We start from the raw sequence: 22,227 nt of genomic DNA on the forward strand, positions 1-22,227 counted from the left end.
CGTTTGTGTAAGCATGAAGTGTAATGATCCGGTCTGGAAGGCAGGGTGATTCCTGAGGGACGTTTATTTGTGTGGATGTGTGTTGTGTTGCAGATCACTGATGAAGCTGAGTGTGTGAGCACCGCAGGAGGCGAGTCTGCTGGAATGATGACCGTTTCCAGGGAGGTCGCTGAGGAAACAGCTGTGAAGTAAGACACTTCCTGACCTGTTTTTCTTGGGAAATGAGAATAAGATTTAATAGAAGAAGAGAGCTGTGGGTTCTGGGTGTGCACTTGGTTTGAAGTAAACTTTCATCTGTTGTTTCTGTGGCATATATGGCTATATTAGCAGCATAAACCATTTAAAAATTTTAAATGTTTAAATATTTTAAATTACTGAAAAACTTTAATATAGTACATTATTGAATATAATACATTTAATATGATTTAAATAATATAATAAATGTTTAATGTTGTACATTTTAATACAACTTTATTAAACAAAATATTACTATACTAAAACAATATAATATGATTAGTGCTGTCAAATTGCATCTAATATATATATATAATATAATATATATACATATACACACACACACACATATGTGTGTGTATGAGTATAATGATAGCACTAAATATAATATAATATAATGTTATATAATATATATACATACACACAAACAGACACACACACACACACACACGTGTGTTTATGAGTATAATGATAGCACGAAATATAATATAATATAATGTTATATAATATAAATGCATATACACATATATTATATATTTAACTTTATGTTAGATGTGAAATAATCATGATAATCTATTTGAAAGCACTAAATATAATATAATATAACACTATAACAGCTCTGACATTTAAATTGATTTCAAATCTTGTTCTTAACCATTACGTTCCCTTTGTACAGTTCACTGCATAATTTTCCTGTCTTTATTTCATTGAAATAAATGAAAAGTCGTGGATTTTTCTACATCTCTGTGTGTGTGTGTGTGTGTGTAGGTTGGTGGGTAATGTGAGCGGCTCTGCTGTACTGTGGCGTGTGGGTGAGGCTGGCTATGAGCAGTGCTCTGTTGCAGACGGCACCATCATGTGGTTCCAGCAGAGCTCAGACGGGCTGGTGCTGCCAGACCAGTCCCTGCCGTTCGGACACAACTACTTCATCAGTGAGTCATGTGTGGCTGAATGCACACAATGTGGAAGAAATGTTATGTATTTATAAAATGATTGACTTGAATTTAGGACTTTGCCTTTTAAGCGTCCTTGTGCACAATGCCTTGTTTGCAATTTAGATTTTTTCCACACACAATGATGAGATCTGCGAGTCTTTTATCTGACCCTGTCTGGTTCTGTGAGCCGAACAATGTCTGTCCTTGAGGCATTGCTGTGTGTGTGTGTGTGTGTGTGTGTGTGTACATGTCTGTTTATCTGAGTGTGTTTATGTCTGAGATGGAGAAAGCTGTTGTTGATGTAGCAGATGTTCGAAAATGCCTGAACCGACAAGGAAATTGTGTTTTGTAGGAGTTGCAAAAAATGTCTAAAATAATATGTTGAATGATATGATTTGCTTTATATAATAAATGTGAATCTAGATTTCTAGATGTATGGGTCTAGGTTAAGAAAAAACTGTGAAAGGTAAGTGTGTATATTGTGTTTGTACAATGTGGCTGAATTTTATCAATCGAAGTGTGTTTGTGTGTGTGTGTGTGTGTGTGTGTGTGTGGGTGGGGGGTGTTCAGGCTGGTAAACCCTACATTATGGGGATGGCAAAGATGGCAATATCCAAGTATCCAATTTTTTTGGTCCCAATATTTTTTTTTTGGTATGTTAAAATGCAGAAAGTTTTCTGTGATGGGTAGGGTTAGTGAAAGGGGATAGAATATACAGTTTGTCCAGTACGAAAATCATCATGTCTATGGAAAATCCCCATAAAACATGAATAGTTACTCTCTATTACGACTGTTGCTTGTTTTGTTGCTCTCGTCTCTTGTAGGTGTGCTGCACGTTGGGACACCCTCTGGTCCAGAAGTCACTTTGAGGCTTCATCTCATGGTAAAAACCAATAACTGCATCGAGCCCGGCAGTGGATTCAGTGACCCACAATGCTCCGGGAAAGGGAAATGCATCACCCAGTCTTCTGTGGTAATGACCTCATATCATAATTAGCATTACGTGTTATATTACAATCCTGAATTTGTGCTGTGGTTTTTCTCTCCAACATTAATTTTGTTCTACTTGTGTTCTCTCTGTCCAGAATGTGTGTCAACATTAAATTGCGTGTGTTTAAATGTGAATCGCAGGACACGTTTTACTGCCAGTGTGATGAGGGGTATTCTGGGATCTTCTGTGAGGAGTTTGACGCGTGTCACATGAAGCCCTGCGAGAACAATGGCACCTGTACTGACCTCAGACAGAGAGATGAAGGACAAAACTACAGCTGTACCTGCCAGACAGGTGTGTGTGTGAGCTTGTGTTTGTCAGGAAACGTGTCATTTGTGTCCGATGTGTGTCCCCTGCCCTGACGCACTGGTATAATTAACAGGATTCTGAACTTAGTCACATCATTTCATACATTTCACTGTTTAGAGTGCAATGCATGATAACTTTTAAAACAAATGTTTGTTTTGACTGGAATTATATCACATTTGCATGCCGCTTTTCATCAGTGAGTTATATAGGATAAAAGCAAAATCCAAACTTAGCCTACTTAAATAGTTTTTATTGAAACTAAAACATCATGCTTTCACTGTCTATATACTCTTTTCCAAAATGCTTGTAAGTTATTACTTATATTTTTTATATACGTATATATATATATATATATATATATATATATATATATATATATATATATATATATATATATATATATATATATTGCTGCATTTATTTGATCAAAATACAGTAAAAACATTGACACTGTGAAATATTATTATAATTTAAAATAACTGTTCTATATTTTACTATATTGTAAAATATCATTTATTTCTGTGATCAAAGCTGAATTTTCTGCATCATTACTCCAGTCTTCAGTGTCACATCTCACATGATCATTCAGAAATCATTCTAATATGATGATTTGTAGGGCTGGGTAAAAAATATCGATTTCTCGATATTAATCGATTCTCATTTTTACGAACCGATATCGATTCTTAAATCTCAAGAATCGATTAGTCATCCTGTTTTCATTTGATGAATGAATGGAACATTGTAGCGCGCATCCCATCCAATAAATCGCAATCATCTTTGTGCTTTGTTACTATTGATACTAAATCAAGTCTCAAATTTCAAATTACGTCCATTTTCTTACGAAATTCAAAACCATAAATACCGTTTTGGCGCTGTGGCGTGAGATCGCTCTGGCTCAGCTCACCTCAAGAGAAGCAGCAGCGCGGAGCGCACATTATCTCCTCTTCCGCCTTAATAATACCAGCTACAGCGCGAAATAAACATGAATGAACGTCTGAAAGTGTGTTAAAAGATAGAGTACAACTTATCGAAATCCGTATCATGTCACATGGAATCGCTCAATCAGTGTTTCAACCGTGGAAAGACGTCAGTAAAACAACTTGTAAACAATGTAACGTCACATTTACCTCAGAAAAACCATATGTGACCATTTAAACTCGTTAGTCAGCTTGAAAAATTAACTCTAAAGAGGAGCATTTTGCTAAATATATGCACCATATTACATATTCATTATAATGTTTAATGTTCTTCGATATTTAATGCATGTTTGAATAAATCTGTCAAGTTTTTATGACAGCCACCATTTAAATGTTTATATTTCATATAACTTTATTATTATGAAAATAAATAAAAGTGTAATTTAAGTGTTTGTATAGCTACAAATCAGTTCATTTTAACCTTCAATATTATAGTAGGCTAATGAAGCCTAGTAGGCTACAACTGACTCCCATAGTTTACAGCATTAGTTAAGAGATTTGTTTTCCTTGAGAAAATTTGCCATGTATTGTACCTGATATCCAAAATAAACAATATTGAATCGAATCGGAATCGAATCGAATTGCAAGCTTGTGAATCGAAATCGAATCGAATTGTGAAATTTGTGTCAATACCCAGCCCTAATGATTTGCTGCTCAAGAAACATTTATGATTATTAACGGTATAGTACGGTATGGAAGCTAGTTTCATTATATTATAAAAAAATAAAAAAGGTAATTGTGACTTTTTATCTCACAATTCTGATTGTTGGTTTTTTCGCAATTCGAGTTTACATCTCGTAATTAATTTTTTTTTAATAAAGTTGTTATAAACTGTGAGTTATAAAGTCAGAATTGTATGATACAAACTCGCAATTGCGAGAAAAAAAAAGATAAGAAATCTTTCAAATTGTTTTGTTCCGTAGCGGAAACAAGCTTCCATAGTACGGAGACCCTAAAGGGACATGGTGGAGGAAAAAATATGAAATGGGAGGAAAAATAGTAAGCCAATGCTTTTGCGGTCCCCAGAGAAACTTTGTGTTCCCTCGCAAAACCTTTGTGTTCTTTGTGAGTGAACGCAAAGTTTCTCGGCGGAACGCAAAACATTTGCAAGAGAAGCCAAAAGCATTGACAAATAATTTTTCCTTTATCTCATATTTTGTTTCCTTCACCATGTCCCTTTAGGGGTTTCGTAGTGTTGTGATAAATCTGAAAAATATGAAAAAGATTTATATAAAAGTTGATATTTTTGTGGAAACTTTTGCTTTTTAAAATTTTCTTTGATGAATGGAAAGTTCAAAAGGACCGCATTAAGTGTTATTAGTGTTGCTGTAAAATGCAATTTCCCTATTTAGTTATTCCTACGAAGACATTCAAAACATTAACATGAAATAGTTCTAAACATTCGCACAACATGAATCTAACAAGAAGCAATGTCCTTATGAATTGTGAATCTGCCGTCTTGAATGAGCATGCGCATAACAGGGAGTAATGGAGGTTAACCTTGAGCAGAGCTGGAATACTCTGAAGAGGCTTTAAATGGAAAGATGGGGCTGGGGAAGTAAATGGGAGATGAAGAACAAAACAAAGCGTGAGCAAGAGACATTGAAGGTCGGGGATGATCAAAAGCCTTTGATCGTGGAAATTAAGATTATTTTGATCCTGCATTTAAGTTATTTAAAGCCTTCCAGATGAAACAACTGTGCCTTTTTTAAGACATGTTGTCATGGACATGCGGATTGCAAAACATGTCTATTAAGCGCTAGAGGAAGCACACAAACACACTAACACACACTGTTTACTGCTCTGACCATTTTTGTAAGAGGATTATTGAGAACACAGGAGGGCATAAATGATGTTAATTGGCTGTGTTGTAAGAAAAGCAAACAGCCTGCTTTGGCCGACTGACTCGTGCTGGTTTATAACTGAAAGCTTTGTTCAAGTTTTTTTTCCACAACTGTTTTTATGTGAAGGATAGGAACAGATTGTGTTTTCTGTGTGTGGTTTTGTCTACATTATGAGGACCAAATGTCCCCAAAAGGATAGTAAAACCTGAAATCACCAACATCCCATTGAGGAAACCAGCTTAATAAACAATTAATAACGTCATAATGAAAAAAAATGTAATTTGTTTGTGTGTGAGGGTTCGTTTTAGGGATAGAAATATCTTAAGCTCAGTATAAAACAATAAAAGTCAATGGAAACATTGCATTAACATTGAATGTTACATTGTTATTTCATGCACTGGTAAATTTTGAGATTTGGATTTTCATCAAACTAGTGGGAGGAAAACATCCCAAATATACTTTGCACTTTATTTACACCCGTAGATTTCAATTACAATTGATACTGTATCTTTAAAGGCTGTTTTCTCGAAAAGAAATGTGTCAGAATTTCAGTAGCACTTATATATACCAAACTTTACAGATTTATTCTTTATTTACATCAGTTTTTACTGAAGGGTTTGTTCATGTATACAATTTGCCTGATTGTATTCAAAATTGTATTACTAAAACCATGATGGTTGTTCACAGTATTTTCTGATTTATAAAAGGGATATCTAAAATCCCCTCTGTGAAAACTCTTTACTTTAATATGTCAACAAAATGAAACACGAATTTTGAACCAGGCTTTATCCAATGTTCATGTATGCAAGTTAGTGCATATTTAATTATATAATTAAACATAACATTTCAGAAAACGTGTAATACAATTTGGGTAACACTTTATTTTAAGGTGCTTGTAATAAGCAGTAATTAACAGTTAATAAGACACTTATAAGACCTTATAAGATGCATATAAGATGCATATAAGCATTAACTACTTCATATAAGGGTTAATTAAAGGTCCAGGCCCTGAAGAGATCAGGGAAACTACTCCCTCTTGGGAAGGTGCATTTTTAAGTGACTGGGAGTTTGTGTTACCATTTATGTTTGTCCGGCTGTTCTAAAAGTGCAATGTATTGATACTTGAGAAATGTATTATTTAATTTAATTTATTTATTCTCATTAGTTAATGCTTATATGCATTTTATATGCATCTTATAAGGTCTTATAAGTGTCTTATTAACTGTTAATTACTGCTTATTACAAGCACCTTAAAATAAAGTGTTACCCAATTTTGTTTTGCACTTCTTAATGCAATTGATCAACTGTGGTGATATCTAGTTAAATGTTTTACCCTATTCATAAATTCAGATGTGTTATGGCGAACTGAGATATACAGTAATAATGCAATGTGTGGTTGGTCCTGGTAAATACCTGGTAATACCAGAAATCTTTGATCTTGTAGGGACATTTTTTGGTCCCCATGAGAAAAAAAAAGCTTTTGAATCATGTTTTTTGAAAATATAAAAATGCAGAAATGTTTCTCTGATGAGTAGATTTACGGGGAAAGATTTAAGGGAAGAGAATATACAGTTTGTACAGTATAAAAATCTTTATGTCTATGAAAACCCATCGCGTGTGTGTTTTAGGTTTTGAAGGAGAGCGTTGTCAGTCGTTGGTGGATCACTGTGTGTCTGGACCCTGCAGGAACGGGGCCACCTGCTCCAGCAGCCTAGAAGGCCCTCACTGCTATTGTGCTGAAGGTACTTATTAATAGCCTCGTCTCATGAAATCACGTCTGACACAATCAAATCTGTTGTGTGTTCTGCTTGGTGTGTATGTTTGGAAGTGTATGTGTGTGTTAAGCTTGAGTCGTCCTGATTCAAGCTCTATTTCTGTCCCTTCTCGCTCTCTCAAAGTGTGTCAGAGAGCTGCTTATTATAAACTCTCTTCTTTTTCTTCCAATTAATCGTGAAGCGCGGCACAGCTCCGCCCCCTCTCTCAGGAGGACACACACCGTTCCTTCAGCGATGGCTCTCTCTAACCAGGGCAGACTCTCAGTCAGCAGATACAACAGGGACACAACCACTCCTGCTTCCCGAAGAAGCACTAAACACAGTTAGGAACGGAAATTTGATAGCTGTTTCTTGAACTTTGGAGGCGGAAATGCACTCGTAGGCTGAAATATTAATCTTGTGGTGTGAAGTGGGACCGTAAGCCACCGTTTGAAACGCAAGGAACGCTGAAACAATAAGGAAAGTGGCACTATTAGCACATTTTTAATTAGTGTAGTACAGCTCAGGGTACGGCTTTTAATATTTCAATAGCCACGTGAGGCACTTAATAGCTTTTTCTGCAAAACATCCATTCAAACTCTACAGGGCAATAGAAACGAGAGCATGCTGCAATGAAAGGCGTTCGGCTGGAATAACCTTTAGTTTCTGTCATTTCTTCCAAAGTAGCGACATTCAAAACAGGGAAAGGCACATGAGACTCAAAAATGTTATAATCATCTACATTTCCTTTCAAACCTGCGTGATTTTATTTTTCAATGTAACACAACATGATCATTTTTTTATTTGAAATCTTCACAAAGCAGTTTATCATACAATAACAGTTCTTAGTGTGTGCATTCATGAATTGCTAAAAACGCGCCATGAAAGTAGTCCAAATTACTCATGCACTATAAGTTTTAAGCCATACAATGAATTTATGTACGAAACAGACTGAAATATGAGTCATTATTTGCTTCTTTCGCTGAAGAAATAAAATATTTGTGTGATGTTTGGTGTCCGTGAGGTTTTTTCATGAGACGCTTGACAACAACAACGTGTTCTCATGTTCAAACTGACATTATTCGTCAAAAGGCGCCTTGTTTGATTTGATCCTACGTGTGCATTTGACTTCAGAAAAAAAAACGACATGGCGCACAAGTCAGATGGTGCTGGTCATGGTCATAGTTTTTCCTTTTGTGTTCCACAAAAAAAAGAGCATATGTGTTTGGAATGACACACAAATAATAATGAATAAGCAATGACAGCATTTTCATTTCTGGGTGAACTATTTCTCTAATACTGGCAGTGAAACACAATGATGTTGCCTCAGTCAGGCTGTGAGAGTTTCATTAAGATAATGCATGAAAGCTCCTCCGTAAGGGAAACAGTGGTGGGCGGATGAGCACTGAGCTCTATTGCTCTGCGTGTGATTGACTTTTATTGGGGGGATCATAGCAACCAAGCTTGTAATCTGCTGGTGCGTGCATGTCACTGAGACTACAAATGCACAAAAACACAAACACATACCCAACATACATGTACATGTGTGTGTTTTAAATGTGTTTAGAATTGAACATTAACCAAGATTAATAAATGCTGTAAACGCATTGTTCATCGTTACTTCATGTTATTATGTTAACAAATGCTGACATTAGTTCTGTACTTAAAGGAATGTTTTGTGTTCAATATTAATGCATGACCATATTCTACATCCTTAAGCCTACCCTATACTTAAACTTAACAACTACATTACTAACTATTTATAAGCAGTAAATAGGAGTTTATTGAGGCAAAAGTCATGTTAATAATTAGGTAATAGTGAGAATTGGACCCTAATCTAAAGAGTGACCAAACTTATTACTATACTAATGTACTTGAATGGATTGTACCAGGTTCAATACAATTTAAAGGGATAGTTCACTTTGGAATTAATTTTTGGTATGTTTTAGCTTACCTCAAGGGCATCCAAGATGTAGGTGTTTTTGTTTCCGCAGAAGTTTCAATTTTGATATTTTTAGGTCAAACCGTTCTTGTCTGTCAGTCATATAATGCAGGTCTATGGTCACCACCTCAAAAAGCATGCGCAGAGAAGTCCAAATTAAACATGATTTAATGACTCGTAAATGTACCAAAAATTAATTTCAAAGTGAACTAATCCCTTAAAAGGGATACTCCACTTTTTTTGGAAATAGGTTCATTTTACAACTCCCCCAGAGTTAAACTGTTGAGTTTTACCGTTTTCGAATCCATTCAGCCGATCTCCGGTTCTGGCGGTACCACTTTTAGCATAGCTTAGCATACATCATTGAAGTGGACAAGACCATTAGCATTTCTAAAAAAAAAAATGACCAGAGTTTCGATATTTTTCCTATTTAAAACTTGACTCTTCTGTAGTTACAACGTGCACTAAGACCGACGGAAAATGTAAAGTTGCAATTTTCTAGGCTGATATGGCTAGGAACTATACTCTCAGTCAAGAATAATCAAGAAACTTTACTGCCGTACCATGAGTGCAGCAGGCGTAATGATATGACGCAGCGCCTGAAAACCTAATTTGCTGACTGAAACTACACAAACTTAGTCCCAGTCACATTGGAAGTTACCGAGCTGGGGACTATTTTCAGGCGCTGCGTCATATCATTACGCCTGCTGCACTCATGGTACGGCAGTAAAGTTTCTTGATTATTACGCAGGACTGAGAGTATAGTTCCTAGCCATATCAGCCTAGAAAATCGCAACTTTACATTTTCCGTCGGTCTTAGTGCACGATGTAACTACAGAAGAGTCAAGTTTTAAATAGGAAAAATATCAAAACTCTTTTTTTTTTTTGAAATGCTAATGGTCTTGTCCACTTCAATGATGTATGCTAAGCTATGCTAAAAGTGGTACCGCCAGAACCGGAGATCGGCTGAATGGATTCAAAAACGGTAAAACTCAACAGTTTAACTCTGGGGGAGTTGTAAAATGAGTCTATTTCCAAAAAAAAGTGGAGTATCCCTTTAAGTTGCACATAGATTAGCACAGAAAATAATTAACTCATCTGTAAGTTTGAAAAAAGATCAGATCAGATGTTACAGTAAGCTCAATTATTGATTGTTGTAACATTGAGGATTATTTTCTGTGGTAATCAACAGTCACATACAGTATGCTGAATAAAGAGACATCCTTCAAGTACAGAATTCATGTAAACATTTAAGATATGTTGTAAACATACAATGAACTGCTTTTAAAAATAAAAATGTATTTAAACCCTCCCCTTCAAAGCTCACACTGATCTGTCTTCACTTTTAAGTGCCACATCCACATCTCAACATCTGATGCATAGAAACAAGTCCCGCCCTACAAGTTTATTCCCCGATAATCCCTTACACTCAAATGTACGTCACAATACGGAAGAAAGATCTGTCACTACTTCCGTTTCATCAAGACTTTAAATATTAGCAGCATCTGTCAAATACGATCTCAGTCATTGTTCTCATGGGTTCTGCATCTTTAAATAGAAGATGGACTCTCGCATTCTTCATGGCATCTTCTCTAGCTGTTTTTAGGTTGAAGGCTAAATGATTCCTATCGAATGGACTGTATCAGATTCAAACGGGTCTCTTTATGCATTAGTGCACACTTTAGTCTCTTCACCCTTTCTCCTTCTCTTTGTTAGAGTATCAGGGCTCCACGTGTGAGCAGAAGATGGATCCCTGTGCTTCCGGGCCCTGCCATAATAATGCCAGCTGCTCCCCACAGGGCTCTGGTTTAGGCTACAGCTGCACCTGTCCTGCGGGCTACACCGGACCCACCTGTGCCCAGCTGGTGGACTTCTGCGCCCTCAACCCATGCGCTCACGGCATCTGCCGCAGCGTCGGTACTAGTTATAGGTGCCTGTGTGTTCCAGGTGAGGATCTCGTCTGCTTCCGCTCGTACATTAGCTGGTTCTCTCCCTTCACTCCCTCCAGTTGTCATGGCAACTGCCTCCTGTGTATTGCGTGCTCAGACATCATTGTCTGTGAAGTGTGACTGCAGCAGCTGTGCAGACAGATCAGTCTATCCACTGATATCACCCCGCTCTGATAAGACTAAGAGGTGTCCGATGGGACCGCTGTGTTCTCCAGTGGGACTGCAAATAATGCTCAGTGGGATTGCGCTATGCAGACGACACTTCTCTCTGGAAACAACTGCCCGGTGGGATTGCTGTGCTTTGCGCACTCATTGAAAACAAAATGGTCCTCAGCGAAATGAATTGGCAAATTATTTAATAGCAGCATTCAGGGCTGTATATACTATAATACTTTAATAGTATACTATGATATAGTTTTTACACGTACACTAGGATATGCGTACAGTAGGGGTTGGATCGACTAGTTGACTTTAATGCTCTGCCATGGCGCTTTAAACTTGACGTCGACTAGTCGCTGGTCATGGCCTATCCACCTTATTCTTACGCCCCATGATGCTTTGCGCGAATTATGGGTGTAATTAGTTAAGCTGTAAACAATCAGCGAAAGGCTCGCTCTTTGAACGCAATAGGCTACGTTAAAAGTGTCAAAATGAGATACCATTAATCTACTCACCCTTCAACCATCGAACATTAAAAGGAAATTTAAAAGTGTAAAAGCATCAAAAAGGTAGGCCTACTTTCAACAGACCTAATAACCCCAAAAGCGCGAGTCTTTGGTTAAATATCACTGCAGTAGGCTAATATCTGTATTATGAACTTATGTTGCCTTAATCAAAAATGTTCATTAACTTCAGCATTACGTGATACTATTTCAAAGTGATTTCCGTCATTTTGACAGATTATAAATTGCATTTACCTGTGAACACAAACCTGGAAAGAGGCGTGAGGATTTGAGGAGAATAACGAGAGAGACTCTTCGTGCATTCCAGTGAATTATTAATGGAATATATCGGAGAACATGCCACAAATGTGCAGTTTATGTTGTCCTTTTTCATACGTTTACAGCTTTGCAAAGGGAAAAAAGAAAATAGTCATGAGGAAAAGAAAGCAGCGACTGAAAAGAGCTCCTGCCACAGATAGCCTATTCTTGTTATACTAAAATGTCACTTTAAAATACCAAGTATGTTCTCATGATGTCTGAAAATAAATCATGAAGGAACATTGACAGCTCATCCATTCAAACTGACGGATCAGCTTTATTTGTAGGGCAACCTTATGATTTGAAATGATTCGTTTCGTTTCAGCCTTTTTGAATGGAAGTTCCCCAAACCGGAAGTGCCACCCATAATTGAGCGCTACAGGATAAGCCATTTCCTGACACTCACGCTCCGTTTCCAACAGTTAAAATGACAAATAAATGCATATAGCCGACTCTGTGAGCTCTCCTTAAGACATGTTTGATTATATCATCTGGATGCTCAAAATTGATTGGGAGAATGCACGTTTGAAGCCGCTGACACACTTAACGACTGTAAGGCCAATTATGAATTTAATTTGATACTTAGGCTATGACTGCATGCCGAAACGGGCCGAGTTAGAGACAGTTGCGTTCAGTCGGTGTTCCCAGTTGGTGTTTAAAATCTGCTTCAGTCGTTGGAAACAGTCTGTAAGTGTGTTCAGGTCAGTCATGTTTCAGCTAGTTGTGTGTCCCCAACATTATAGTTAATCGGCGTTCTAAACTAATGCGTGCTGCATTGTTACGCACAAACATAGATAGCTCGCACTGTTCTGTGATTTATCAATGAAATAGCTTAGAAACTGAAGAGTTCTAGCATATTTTTTCTTAGTAACTAAAACCCACAGCTTCACTATATTAATAGAGAGACACTGTCAGTTAGAATTAATTCACACACACACTCACTCACTATGCATGGGCGTAGATTACGCGGGGGGGGGGGGGGGGGGGGGGGCGGACTTTTTATACAATGTAAATTCGTCCCCCGCACTTTTTCATAGGGCAAGTGTGTCAACGACAAGGTGAGGTTTTCACGGGTGTGTATACATCGATATTTAAAATCAAAAGAGTCAAGGATAGTCTATACGTGACTTTCACGTTTCCATGGTAATCAGTCACTCGTGCATTAGCTTACGACACGCCCGCACCCGCGCCGAATCCATCAGTTTCATAGAGTTCAAAATGGCAAAAAACTCTTCACTCCTTTTTCACTAAAAAGTCAAGCACTGTAAGTAAGTTGTCATGTAGTATCCGAATTGTGTTGCACAATGATGAATAACAACGCCTATTTCTCTTGTTGAATAATTAACAGGTTTTGTTGTAAATGACCCGAACAAACATGCAATATTTTCAATCTTTTTTTACTCGTAATGCATTTTATTTTCACAGATATGTTATCAAAGCCCGTCAAATTAGAATAAACATGGTGAATGTTAAAGGTTCTCTAAGCGATGTCGGGTGACGTCACTTCTTGTTGACGTTTAAAGTATTGTCAAACAAAACGGAGGCTAGCTAGACCCTCCCTCCTCCTCATCCGCACACTAACCCCCCAAACCCCGCCCCCAAGTCCTTCTTGTCGGTGATTGGCTGGAACTGTTTGTCATGTTTCGTGGAGCGGGTTAGCCCAGTTTGTTTTTGTTGCTGTTTGTGGAGCCTGGGCTGTCTACAGAGATCGCGTTTCTTTACAGTGTGTTCAGGGGACAGGCAGCCAGCGGATAGTGAGGAGATGTTTGCTGTATGTGACAAAAAATGTTTTGGCCTAAAAAACGCGTGACATCGCTTAGAGCACCTTTAATGCTGAATTTGTATTTTCATGCATTAACAGCCACGATCTGCTTGAATCGGGCAGCGTTGTAACGTGTACATGATGTTTATCATAATTTGGTAACACTTTACAATTAGATAAAAAAAAGTTTGTAGACAAACTTTAAGTTCTCTTGAAAAAGCCTAACTAGAAAGTTTGTAGTAGTTTTAAAAGCTTGAAGTTTGAAGGTTTTCAATTGGAAAGTTTTAGTTTAGTAAGACAGACTTTGTTTAGGCTAGTAAGAAAATGTAATTTTGCCAAAAGAAGAACTTTTATTTTAAGTAAATGTTATTTTTAAATCAGCTTCAGTGTGATATTTAACCATATTATCATGCTTAACACTGATAATTTGAATAATTGTAATGCGATGATCAGATATCTAAATCAGAGAATATCATATGTTTGGGCAGTTGGATTATTTATTGCTAACAGTGGATTCGGGGCACTCAAAGTGCACCAGATTAGTGAATTTATCTTTAAAATGTACAACATTTTCTTTCAGGGGGGGCATGCCCCCGGACCCCCCTAGAGGTACAGAGATCCACCTACGAAAATACTGTGGTAACACAGTAGACTATATGATGGTCTATGAAAAATACACATTTTATTATCTTATTAAAATACATGATCAGGATGTTACCACCTTCGCCTCATTTTAAGCCAGGAAAAACCCTGCATGTGCAATATAAAGTACTGGACAACTTTCTTTCTTTTTTTTCTGCTTTATTGCTTTAAAATAAATAGCATATTAAGCCAATTAAGCAAAAATCTGTCAACAAAAGTCTGAAGAAAAATAAAACACATTACACTTGACATTCTGTCCCCCTCACTTTTGAAATGATGGCTACGCCCCTGCATTCATATAAATGTAATTGTTACTGTGCCACTTTATCTCTGTCTGATTTAGAACGAGCAGAAATCTGTGAGAAATATAGGCTACCGATTTTTGTAAACGCGCACACATGCGGCTTGATTTTTTTAGTGTGTTCACAAGGGAGCAGCACTGGCCTAGTCCCAGACAGCTTCATGGTCGAAAAAGAAACATGCAACAACTAATAGAAATGCAGAAACAATATAGACTTGTGTTTCCGAGCGCTTACGTTAGGGGGTTTAGAGACATGCTACTCGTGAGTCGCAACTCTAGTTTAAACGAGTACTAAGACATTTTTATTGGTCATAACTTCTGGAGAGCACATAGACTTTCTAAAACTTTCTAACTTTCTGTGTTTGTGCACGCTATCAAATGTCATTTTCATCAACAGCGTAGTACGCATACACATACGCGCGCAACGTGTTTCTTCTAACCACACGCTCTGTACGTTCAGCTCCCACATGAGGCTTGACTAATTCATTTGCACTAATTCAGTTGTGCACAAGGGTGTTGCAACACTAGCTGTTTCACAGTCAAACAAGAATTGGAGAAGATGGAACAACAATAGATGCCTGTGTTGACAAGCACTTGTGAAGGGGAATTAAGAGATATCCATAACTCTAGTTTAAACGAGTACAGAGTGCTATTTTTGTGCTAATTAGTTGTTACACAAGGTGGCAACACTGGCCCAGCTCGTTGTTTCATGGTCGAAAAAGAAATATAAGAGAGTGAACAACAACAAATACTGACTAACTACCGGAGGCTGCAACAATAGACGTCCATGTCACCTGTTAAAAAACAAAACATAATCATGTATTAAAGACAGCAAGTGTTTGAGCATGTCTAATGTACAGGGGCAAACTTTTCCAGAGCTTGGGTGCCGCCACTGCAAATGTTCTGTCACCCCTGCTCTTCAACTTTACCCGTGGGACAGCTAAGAGCGAATGATCAGCAGACCTAAAGGCCCTTGCACACTGAGTCCGAAAATTTCGTATGTGTTTTTTAGTATTCGTGATTCGGTGGCTCTGAATTGTCAAAACACCATTCAAACTGCTTGCTACGGATGCGAAAAAAACCCGCAGAAAATCGAACCCGATCCGATTTTTTATGACGGACGAAAGTTTCGGAGGCAGTGTGCAAGCGTGATTGACATAACGTGAGGTCGTATTCATTTTTTTACGTGCGAAAATTTCGGACGCGAATTTCGGGCTCAGTGTGCAAGGGCCTTAAGTGCTTTTGGCGGAGCATACGGCTTGATCAGGTCAGAAAGATAGGGATTTAAAAACAAACACCAAAATCTTAAAATGAATTCTGAAATGCACAGGTAACCAGTAAAGAGAAGTGAGAACAGGTGTAATGTGTACCCGTCAACAGGCGAGCTGCCGCATTCTGAACCATCCGCAGTCTGGAGAGAGAGAGGCCTGACTAATGCCTATATAGAGGCCATTACAAAAATCCAGACGAGATGAGATGAAAATATGAACAAGTCTTTGAAAGTCTTTAAAAGACAGGAAAGATTTCACCTTGGTGAGTCGTCTCAATTAGAAAAAACTATCTTTAACTACCGAGTTAATCTGTTTGTCCAATTTAAAATCACTATCCATAATAACACCAACATTTTTTTAACATAGGGCTTCACAAGTGGATTCAATTCACAAAGTTCCAAATGTATTGACTCATAAGTGCCTCCCGGTGTAAACAGCATAACTTCTGTTTTATTTTCATTAAAGCTAAGGAAATTTAGTGCCACCCAGGCCTTAATTTCCTCAAGACACTGCAGTAGAGGCGCTAAAGTGGGAGTATTTTTTCGTTTCGAAGGTAGATAAATTTGCGTATCTTCTGCATAACAATGAAAAGAAATACCAAATTTCCTAAAAATATGTCCTAAAGGGAGCATATACAGGGAGAACAAAATAGGCCCCAAAATGGAGCCCTGGGGGACCCCACACGTGAAATAAGCCGTTGAGGAGATAAAGTCTCCAAAACGAACTGAGAAAGTTCTATCAGACAAATAGGATCTAAACCATGCCAACGCAGTACCCAATATACCAACACATTGTTCTAAGCGTGTAATCAAGATCTTATGGTCTACAGTATTGAATGCAGCCGAAAGGTCTAGTAAGATTAAAATAGCACAGTTCCCTGAGTCTACTAGTAAGTAACAAGTCATGAAAAACCTTCATCAGTGCAGTTTCTGTACTATGTAGGGTTTTAAAACCAGACTGAAACACTTTGTGAATACCATGTAGATCTAGAAATGAATTCATTTGTCCAAATACGACCTTCTCCAGTAGTTTGGACAGAAACGGAAGTTTCGAGATTGTTCTAAAATTAGCAAAGACTGATGAATCCAGATTAGATTTCTTAATTACTGGTTCCACTGCTACAAGGATCAATATACACACAATACACACACAAAAATAAAATTATCAGTCATCTGTGTCATCAGTTTGCTCCTACTCACATTCTGTAAACCCCATCAAAACGAAACACTGCTCTCTAGTGGAGAAAATGCAGGAATATTCAAGGTGAAGTGCAGCTTAAAGGGTTATTTCACCCAAAACTGAACATTTTGTCATTAATTACTCACTCTCATGTCGTTCCAAACCTGTAAGACTTTCATTCAACTTCAGAACACAAATGAAGATCTTTTTGAGGAAGTCTGAGAGCTTTCTGTCCCTCCATTGACAGCTACACAACTTCCACTTTCACTCTTCAAAACGTTGATAAAGAGACCGTACAACAAATCCATATGAATCAAGCGTTTTAGTCCAAATTTTTTGAAGAGACACGATCACAATGAAAACATTGAATTTAGGATTTTATTAATTCATTTATTTTTTAACTTTTTTGGGTGAACTATCCCTTTAAGCTCTATCGACCCCATCTATGAAATGCTGTTGATCGCCACAGATCATAATTTAGTTTTTTTTTGTCTGTCCTCTTAGGTTATCACGGTCTGTACTGTGAGGAGGAGTATAATGAATGCTTATCTGCTCCCTGTCAGAACTACGCCACATGCAGAGACCTGATCAATGCCTACGAGTGCATCTGCGCCCCACAGTTCACAGGTGCGTTCTCTTCTCGAGCAGGACTGTGCCTACATTTCATGTACATTTAATGCATCTGGGCTTAAAATGCCAGTAAAATGACATAATTAAAAGGATCGATGTGATGTGGGTTATTTCAGGTAAGCACTGTGAGATATATAGAGACCCCTGTCTGAAACTCAGGTGCCAGAATGGAGGACATTGTGAAAGTGGAGGGAGAAACGCATCCTGTGTGTGTCCACCAGGATATATGGGTAAATATTAGTGTTTATTTATGTTTTTATGACTACTTATACTAATTCTGCAGTACGTAACATGCCTATTGTGTAAAGCATGCTAATTTTCTGTATGCATGAAATACCCAGATACCAAGTTGTGTCCCAAATGACACACTATACACTATGCACTTATACATCATATATGCACTCATCCGTGTAGTGTATACATTTTTTGGGGGGTTTTTTCCGGTTAATTAAGTGCATCATCCGGGTATTTAAAGAGTACTTTTTTATTTGGGATATAATGAACACACTACTCGCACCATTTATACAAAAGCACCAGAGAATATGGAGGACACACCTCAATATTCCACACTTTTTTCTCTCGATTAATTAAGTGCATCATCCGGATACTTAAAGTGCACTTTTTGCAGCTATACCCATTGTGTTTTTTGAGGGGACTGCTGATAGTAGGGCTTTTAATCACTTTGTAGGTGAGAACTGTGAGGTTGACGTCAACGAGTGTGAGAGTAACCCATGTCATCATGGCGGCACCTGCATCGACCAATCAAATGGCTACACCTGTCACTGTCCTCCTGGCTGGGTCGGTGGAAGCTGTGAGATCCGTGAGTTTATGTTGACCTTCTGACTACACTACACTTCCCACTACAACAGCTCTCACAATTATGGCGAGGAGAGAAATATGGAGGGGATGATGGAGAATTGCCTCCAGATAGGATTTTATTTACAACGAAAACATATAAATTAAATGGTTCCCATTTTATATTTAGTGTCTTTAGCTACCCTTAACCATATCACACCTCAATAGCAATTTGCAATACAACTTGAACAACATAATACACTTTATTTTAGTGACCCTGTTACACTTCTTACATGTAGTTACTATGGTTAAAAGCAGGGCTTGACATCAACTTTTGTGCTCATCAGCCACTGTGGCTAGTGGTTTTCTAAAGTTGCAAGCTACTCAGCATTTTCACTGGCCACTTTTTCTTACATCGATACCATGGGGAAAAACTGCCATATAGATATTTTTAATATTATCTCCTATTTTGGCATCAGGTATATTAGGCTGCTGTCACTTTAAGACCTGACGCACAGATCCATTATACTGTTACACATGCGTTTTCTCTTCTCAACTGTTTACGTTCACTTAAAACATATCCGACTGTTTATGTGAATACTTGCCAAAACTGGCATTTTGACATTATTTTCTGTGTATTTGACTGTTTAAGCGCAATAAGCAGAGAAAAGAACTCACTCACAAAGTCTCAAAAGAACGACTTGTGTGTGTGTGTGCACTTTGGGTGTGAAGCGTTTTAGATATTTCAGTATCAATATGTATCGAAAAATCTATATTTTTGACAACACTTCATTGCACCTAGTTTATTTTTTCAGATACCTTTTTAAAAGACTACAATTGAAAAATGTATATATTATATAGCCTATAAAATTTGGCGGGTGTTCATTTCAAAGCCCTGGTTATAACAATAAATTATGCATAATTACAAGCAACCAATTCTAATCCTAACCCTATAGTAAGTACATGTTGTTAATTAATATTACTCAGTATTTGTATAATTACACTGAAACAAGGACACCTTTCAAATAAAATGTAACCGTACATTCTACCTAACCCTATGTTCCACTTAAAAACGTCTTATATATAGTGTGACCTTAAAAGTGACCATGGAGGTAGTGACTTAAAGGGACATGCTCTGCAGTTCAGTCATTTCTCCATCACGACGTAGGCTTCAAGGACACATTATGTATGCAGGGGTAGAGATCGGTTCCCTGAGGAGTGACGTGCAACTGCCTTTTATGGCAGCTGTGACTCGGCACCATTAGCTTCTGTGAGCCTCGTCACGCTCTGCCAGCGAGAGACGGGACGACTGTGACGTGTGGAGAGGGGGAGCCACATGACTCGCTCCCCATTCAGAGATTTTCATGAATAACCCAGCGTGTTTATGGCTGTGCGGATGTCCTTGCTAGCTGACACTTGTCTGTGCTTGTTATATATATAATGGTTTTGTGACGACTAGCATCTTGTGGTTAAATACTATCCATGGTTTTGTGACTAGCAAACTAGCATTTTGTCAGCTAGACTGAAATTAATGAATAAACTAGATTTTTTAAGAAAGTTTGAGTGGTTCTTGCACACACCACCATGCTAGGATGGTGTTCTGGATGGTTACTACGAAGCATTGAGTTTTTCAAACGAGAACACAATCACATTTTCTTTTCTCTCTTTCATCATCATTGTCATTTTCCTCCTCGCATGTCCTCTCTCAGATCTGCAGTGGAAGATGGCTCAGCCTGTGGACTCACTGACCAACATGCCTCGTCACTCTCTGTACATCATTATCGGAGCTCTGTGCGTCGCTTTTGTCTTGATGCTCATCATCCTGATCGTTGGCATCTGTCGCATCAGCCGTATTGAATACCAGGGCTCGTCCCGTCACGCCTACCAGGAGTTTTACAACTGCCGCAGTATTGACAGTGATTTCAGCAATGCTATCGCCTCCATTCGCCATGCAAGGTAAACCATTATATACATACATACACACACACACACTCACCAGCCACTTATTAGGTACACCTTGCAAGTACCGCGTTGGACCCATTTTTGCCTTCAGAACTGCCTTATTCTTCATGAACAATGAAGTGCTGGAAACATTCCTCAGAGATTCTGGTCCATATTGACATGATAGCATAACGAAGTTGCTGCAGATTTTGTCGGCTGTACATCCATGATGCAAATCTCCAGGTCCAGCACATCCCAATGGAGCTCTATCAGATTGAGATCTGGTGACTGTGGAGGCCATTTAAGTTTAGTGACCCCCCCAACACCCCCACCCCCCACAAAATTCTGCACAGTTATATTTTATTATAACAACATAAGTGCCCCATGTATTTGTGATTATGAATGAAATGTGCGTTATTTAGAAGAAAGTCGAGGTGGTGTGACTGACTTTAGCCCACTAATGAATTTTTTCATTTGAGAGCTACTTTTTTAAAATTGAAAGTGGCAGAGCTACTCATGTAATACAATACTTAACTCTCTTAAATAATGCCTCATAACTATCCTATTAACAACTATCCAAACTGTTTTAGACCTAAAAGAGTTTTGTAGGCCTGCATGTCACCCTTAAATGTCAGAGAAAATAACAGAAACAGAGATGAATTTTTTTATAGAAAATTGTACTTTGCATATTATACTGTAAAAATACATAATTATAGTTGATTTTAGTTGATCATAGTTGATCATAACTAGAGATGTAATGGCATGGACATTTAATTTCATGATTAATATGACCAAAATTATCACGTTTATCACAGAATCCTGTTCAAAACGTACTACTACACAATGAAATCAATTCAACAAGTTTTATGTAGAAATCTAGCAATTAACAAATAAAATTAGCATCAATATGCACTTTTTGTTTACATAAACATTGAAATAATAACATTAAAAATGATGGCCAGATTTCAAAAGAGTGTCTTGCACCATGTTATCTACTAACATGTATGTACAAGTTCAAATAAAGTTTTAAGGTTTTATAAAAAGATAAACCTCACAAATTTTAGCATTTAAATATTTTTTTTATAAAAAGAATGAGTCAAAAAAAGATAAATTACTGACATTTATAATGCACATTAGGCAATCTTTTAGTAAAATTCGGTCTGATTTTCCCGTGGCGTCTGTCGTTGCAATGCAACCATGCACTGCACTCTACACAACGACAAAGAAGTTTTAGTAGCTAATGGATTTGCTACAAGATTTATTTACAGAGAAGAGAAAAACACCAGTAGTGTTTGAGTACACACCCATCCTTCATGTTGACTGAGCTTTCAATGTTGTTACGGAAAGGGTGAAGCTGATTAGTTGGTTCTTGTCACATGACCTGCGGTGTGTTTGCAGCATTCTAGAAAGTAGAGATCTTTTCATTTTAGTGCGCCAGTGTGCCTGTTATGAGCGAGCGCGCCTACATTTGAACTAACTTGAGCGCGCAAAAATCGCGATATGTGAACGGTCCCTTGGCGAGCTCGCGAGCGACGTGTTGAAGAGCCCTGTGATAGATAATAGAAAACTGCTTCGCGGTGCAGAGGATTTTTTTTTTAACTGCTCGTGCCGCCCCCCATGTGTCATGAATAACGTGCCCAAAACCGCTACTGGTCATGATCAGGAAACCAGTTTGAGATGATTTGAGCTTTGTGATGTTATCCTGCTGGAAGTGGCCATTAGAACAGGGATGGGGAACGTCGGTCCTGCAGAGTTTAGCTCCAACCCTGAAAAAAACTCACCTCAGCCTTA

The 22,227-nt window shown here is 37.9% G+C and overlaps 1 protein-coding gene across 1 annotated transcript in view; it reads left to right on the forward strand.

Annotated features, from left to right (window-relative positions):
- Nucleotides 1-22,227, forward strand: part of dner (delta/notch-like EGF repeat containing) — a 37,232-nt gene that overhangs the window by 13,266 nt on the left and 1,739 nt on the right. The window contains exons 3-12 of the mRNA XM_056234225.1: nucleotides 94-188; nucleotides 1,003-1,166; nucleotides 1,994-2,142; nucleotides 2,301-2,454; nucleotides 6,919-7,032; nucleotides 10,703-10,933; nucleotides 17,575-17,697; nucleotides 17,817-17,930; nucleotides 18,389-18,520; nucleotides 20,205-20,451. Coding sequence (XP_056090200.1) covers nucleotides 94-188; nucleotides 1,003-1,166; nucleotides 1,994-2,142; nucleotides 2,301-2,454; nucleotides 6,919-7,032; nucleotides 10,703-10,933; nucleotides 17,575-17,697; nucleotides 17,817-17,930; nucleotides 18,389-18,520; nucleotides 20,205-20,451 — 1,523 coding nt within the window. The remainder of the gene's footprint in view (nucleotides 1-93; nucleotides 189-1,002; nucleotides 1,167-1,993; nucleotides 2,143-2,300; nucleotides 2,455-6,918; nucleotides 7,033-10,702; nucleotides 10,934-17,574; nucleotides 17,698-17,816; nucleotides 17,931-18,388; nucleotides 18,521-20,204; nucleotides 20,452-22,227) is intronic.

Source organism: Rhinichthys klamathensis, unplaced genomic scaffold (genome assembly GCF_029890125.1).
Source record: "Rhinichthys klamathensis goyatoka isolate OS25496 unplaced genomic scaffold, OSU_Roscu_1.1 h1tg000391l_1, whole genome shotgun sequence".
NCBI lineage: Eukaryota > Metazoa > Chordata > Actinopteri > Cypriniformes > Leuciscidae > Rhinichthys > Rhinichthys klamathensis.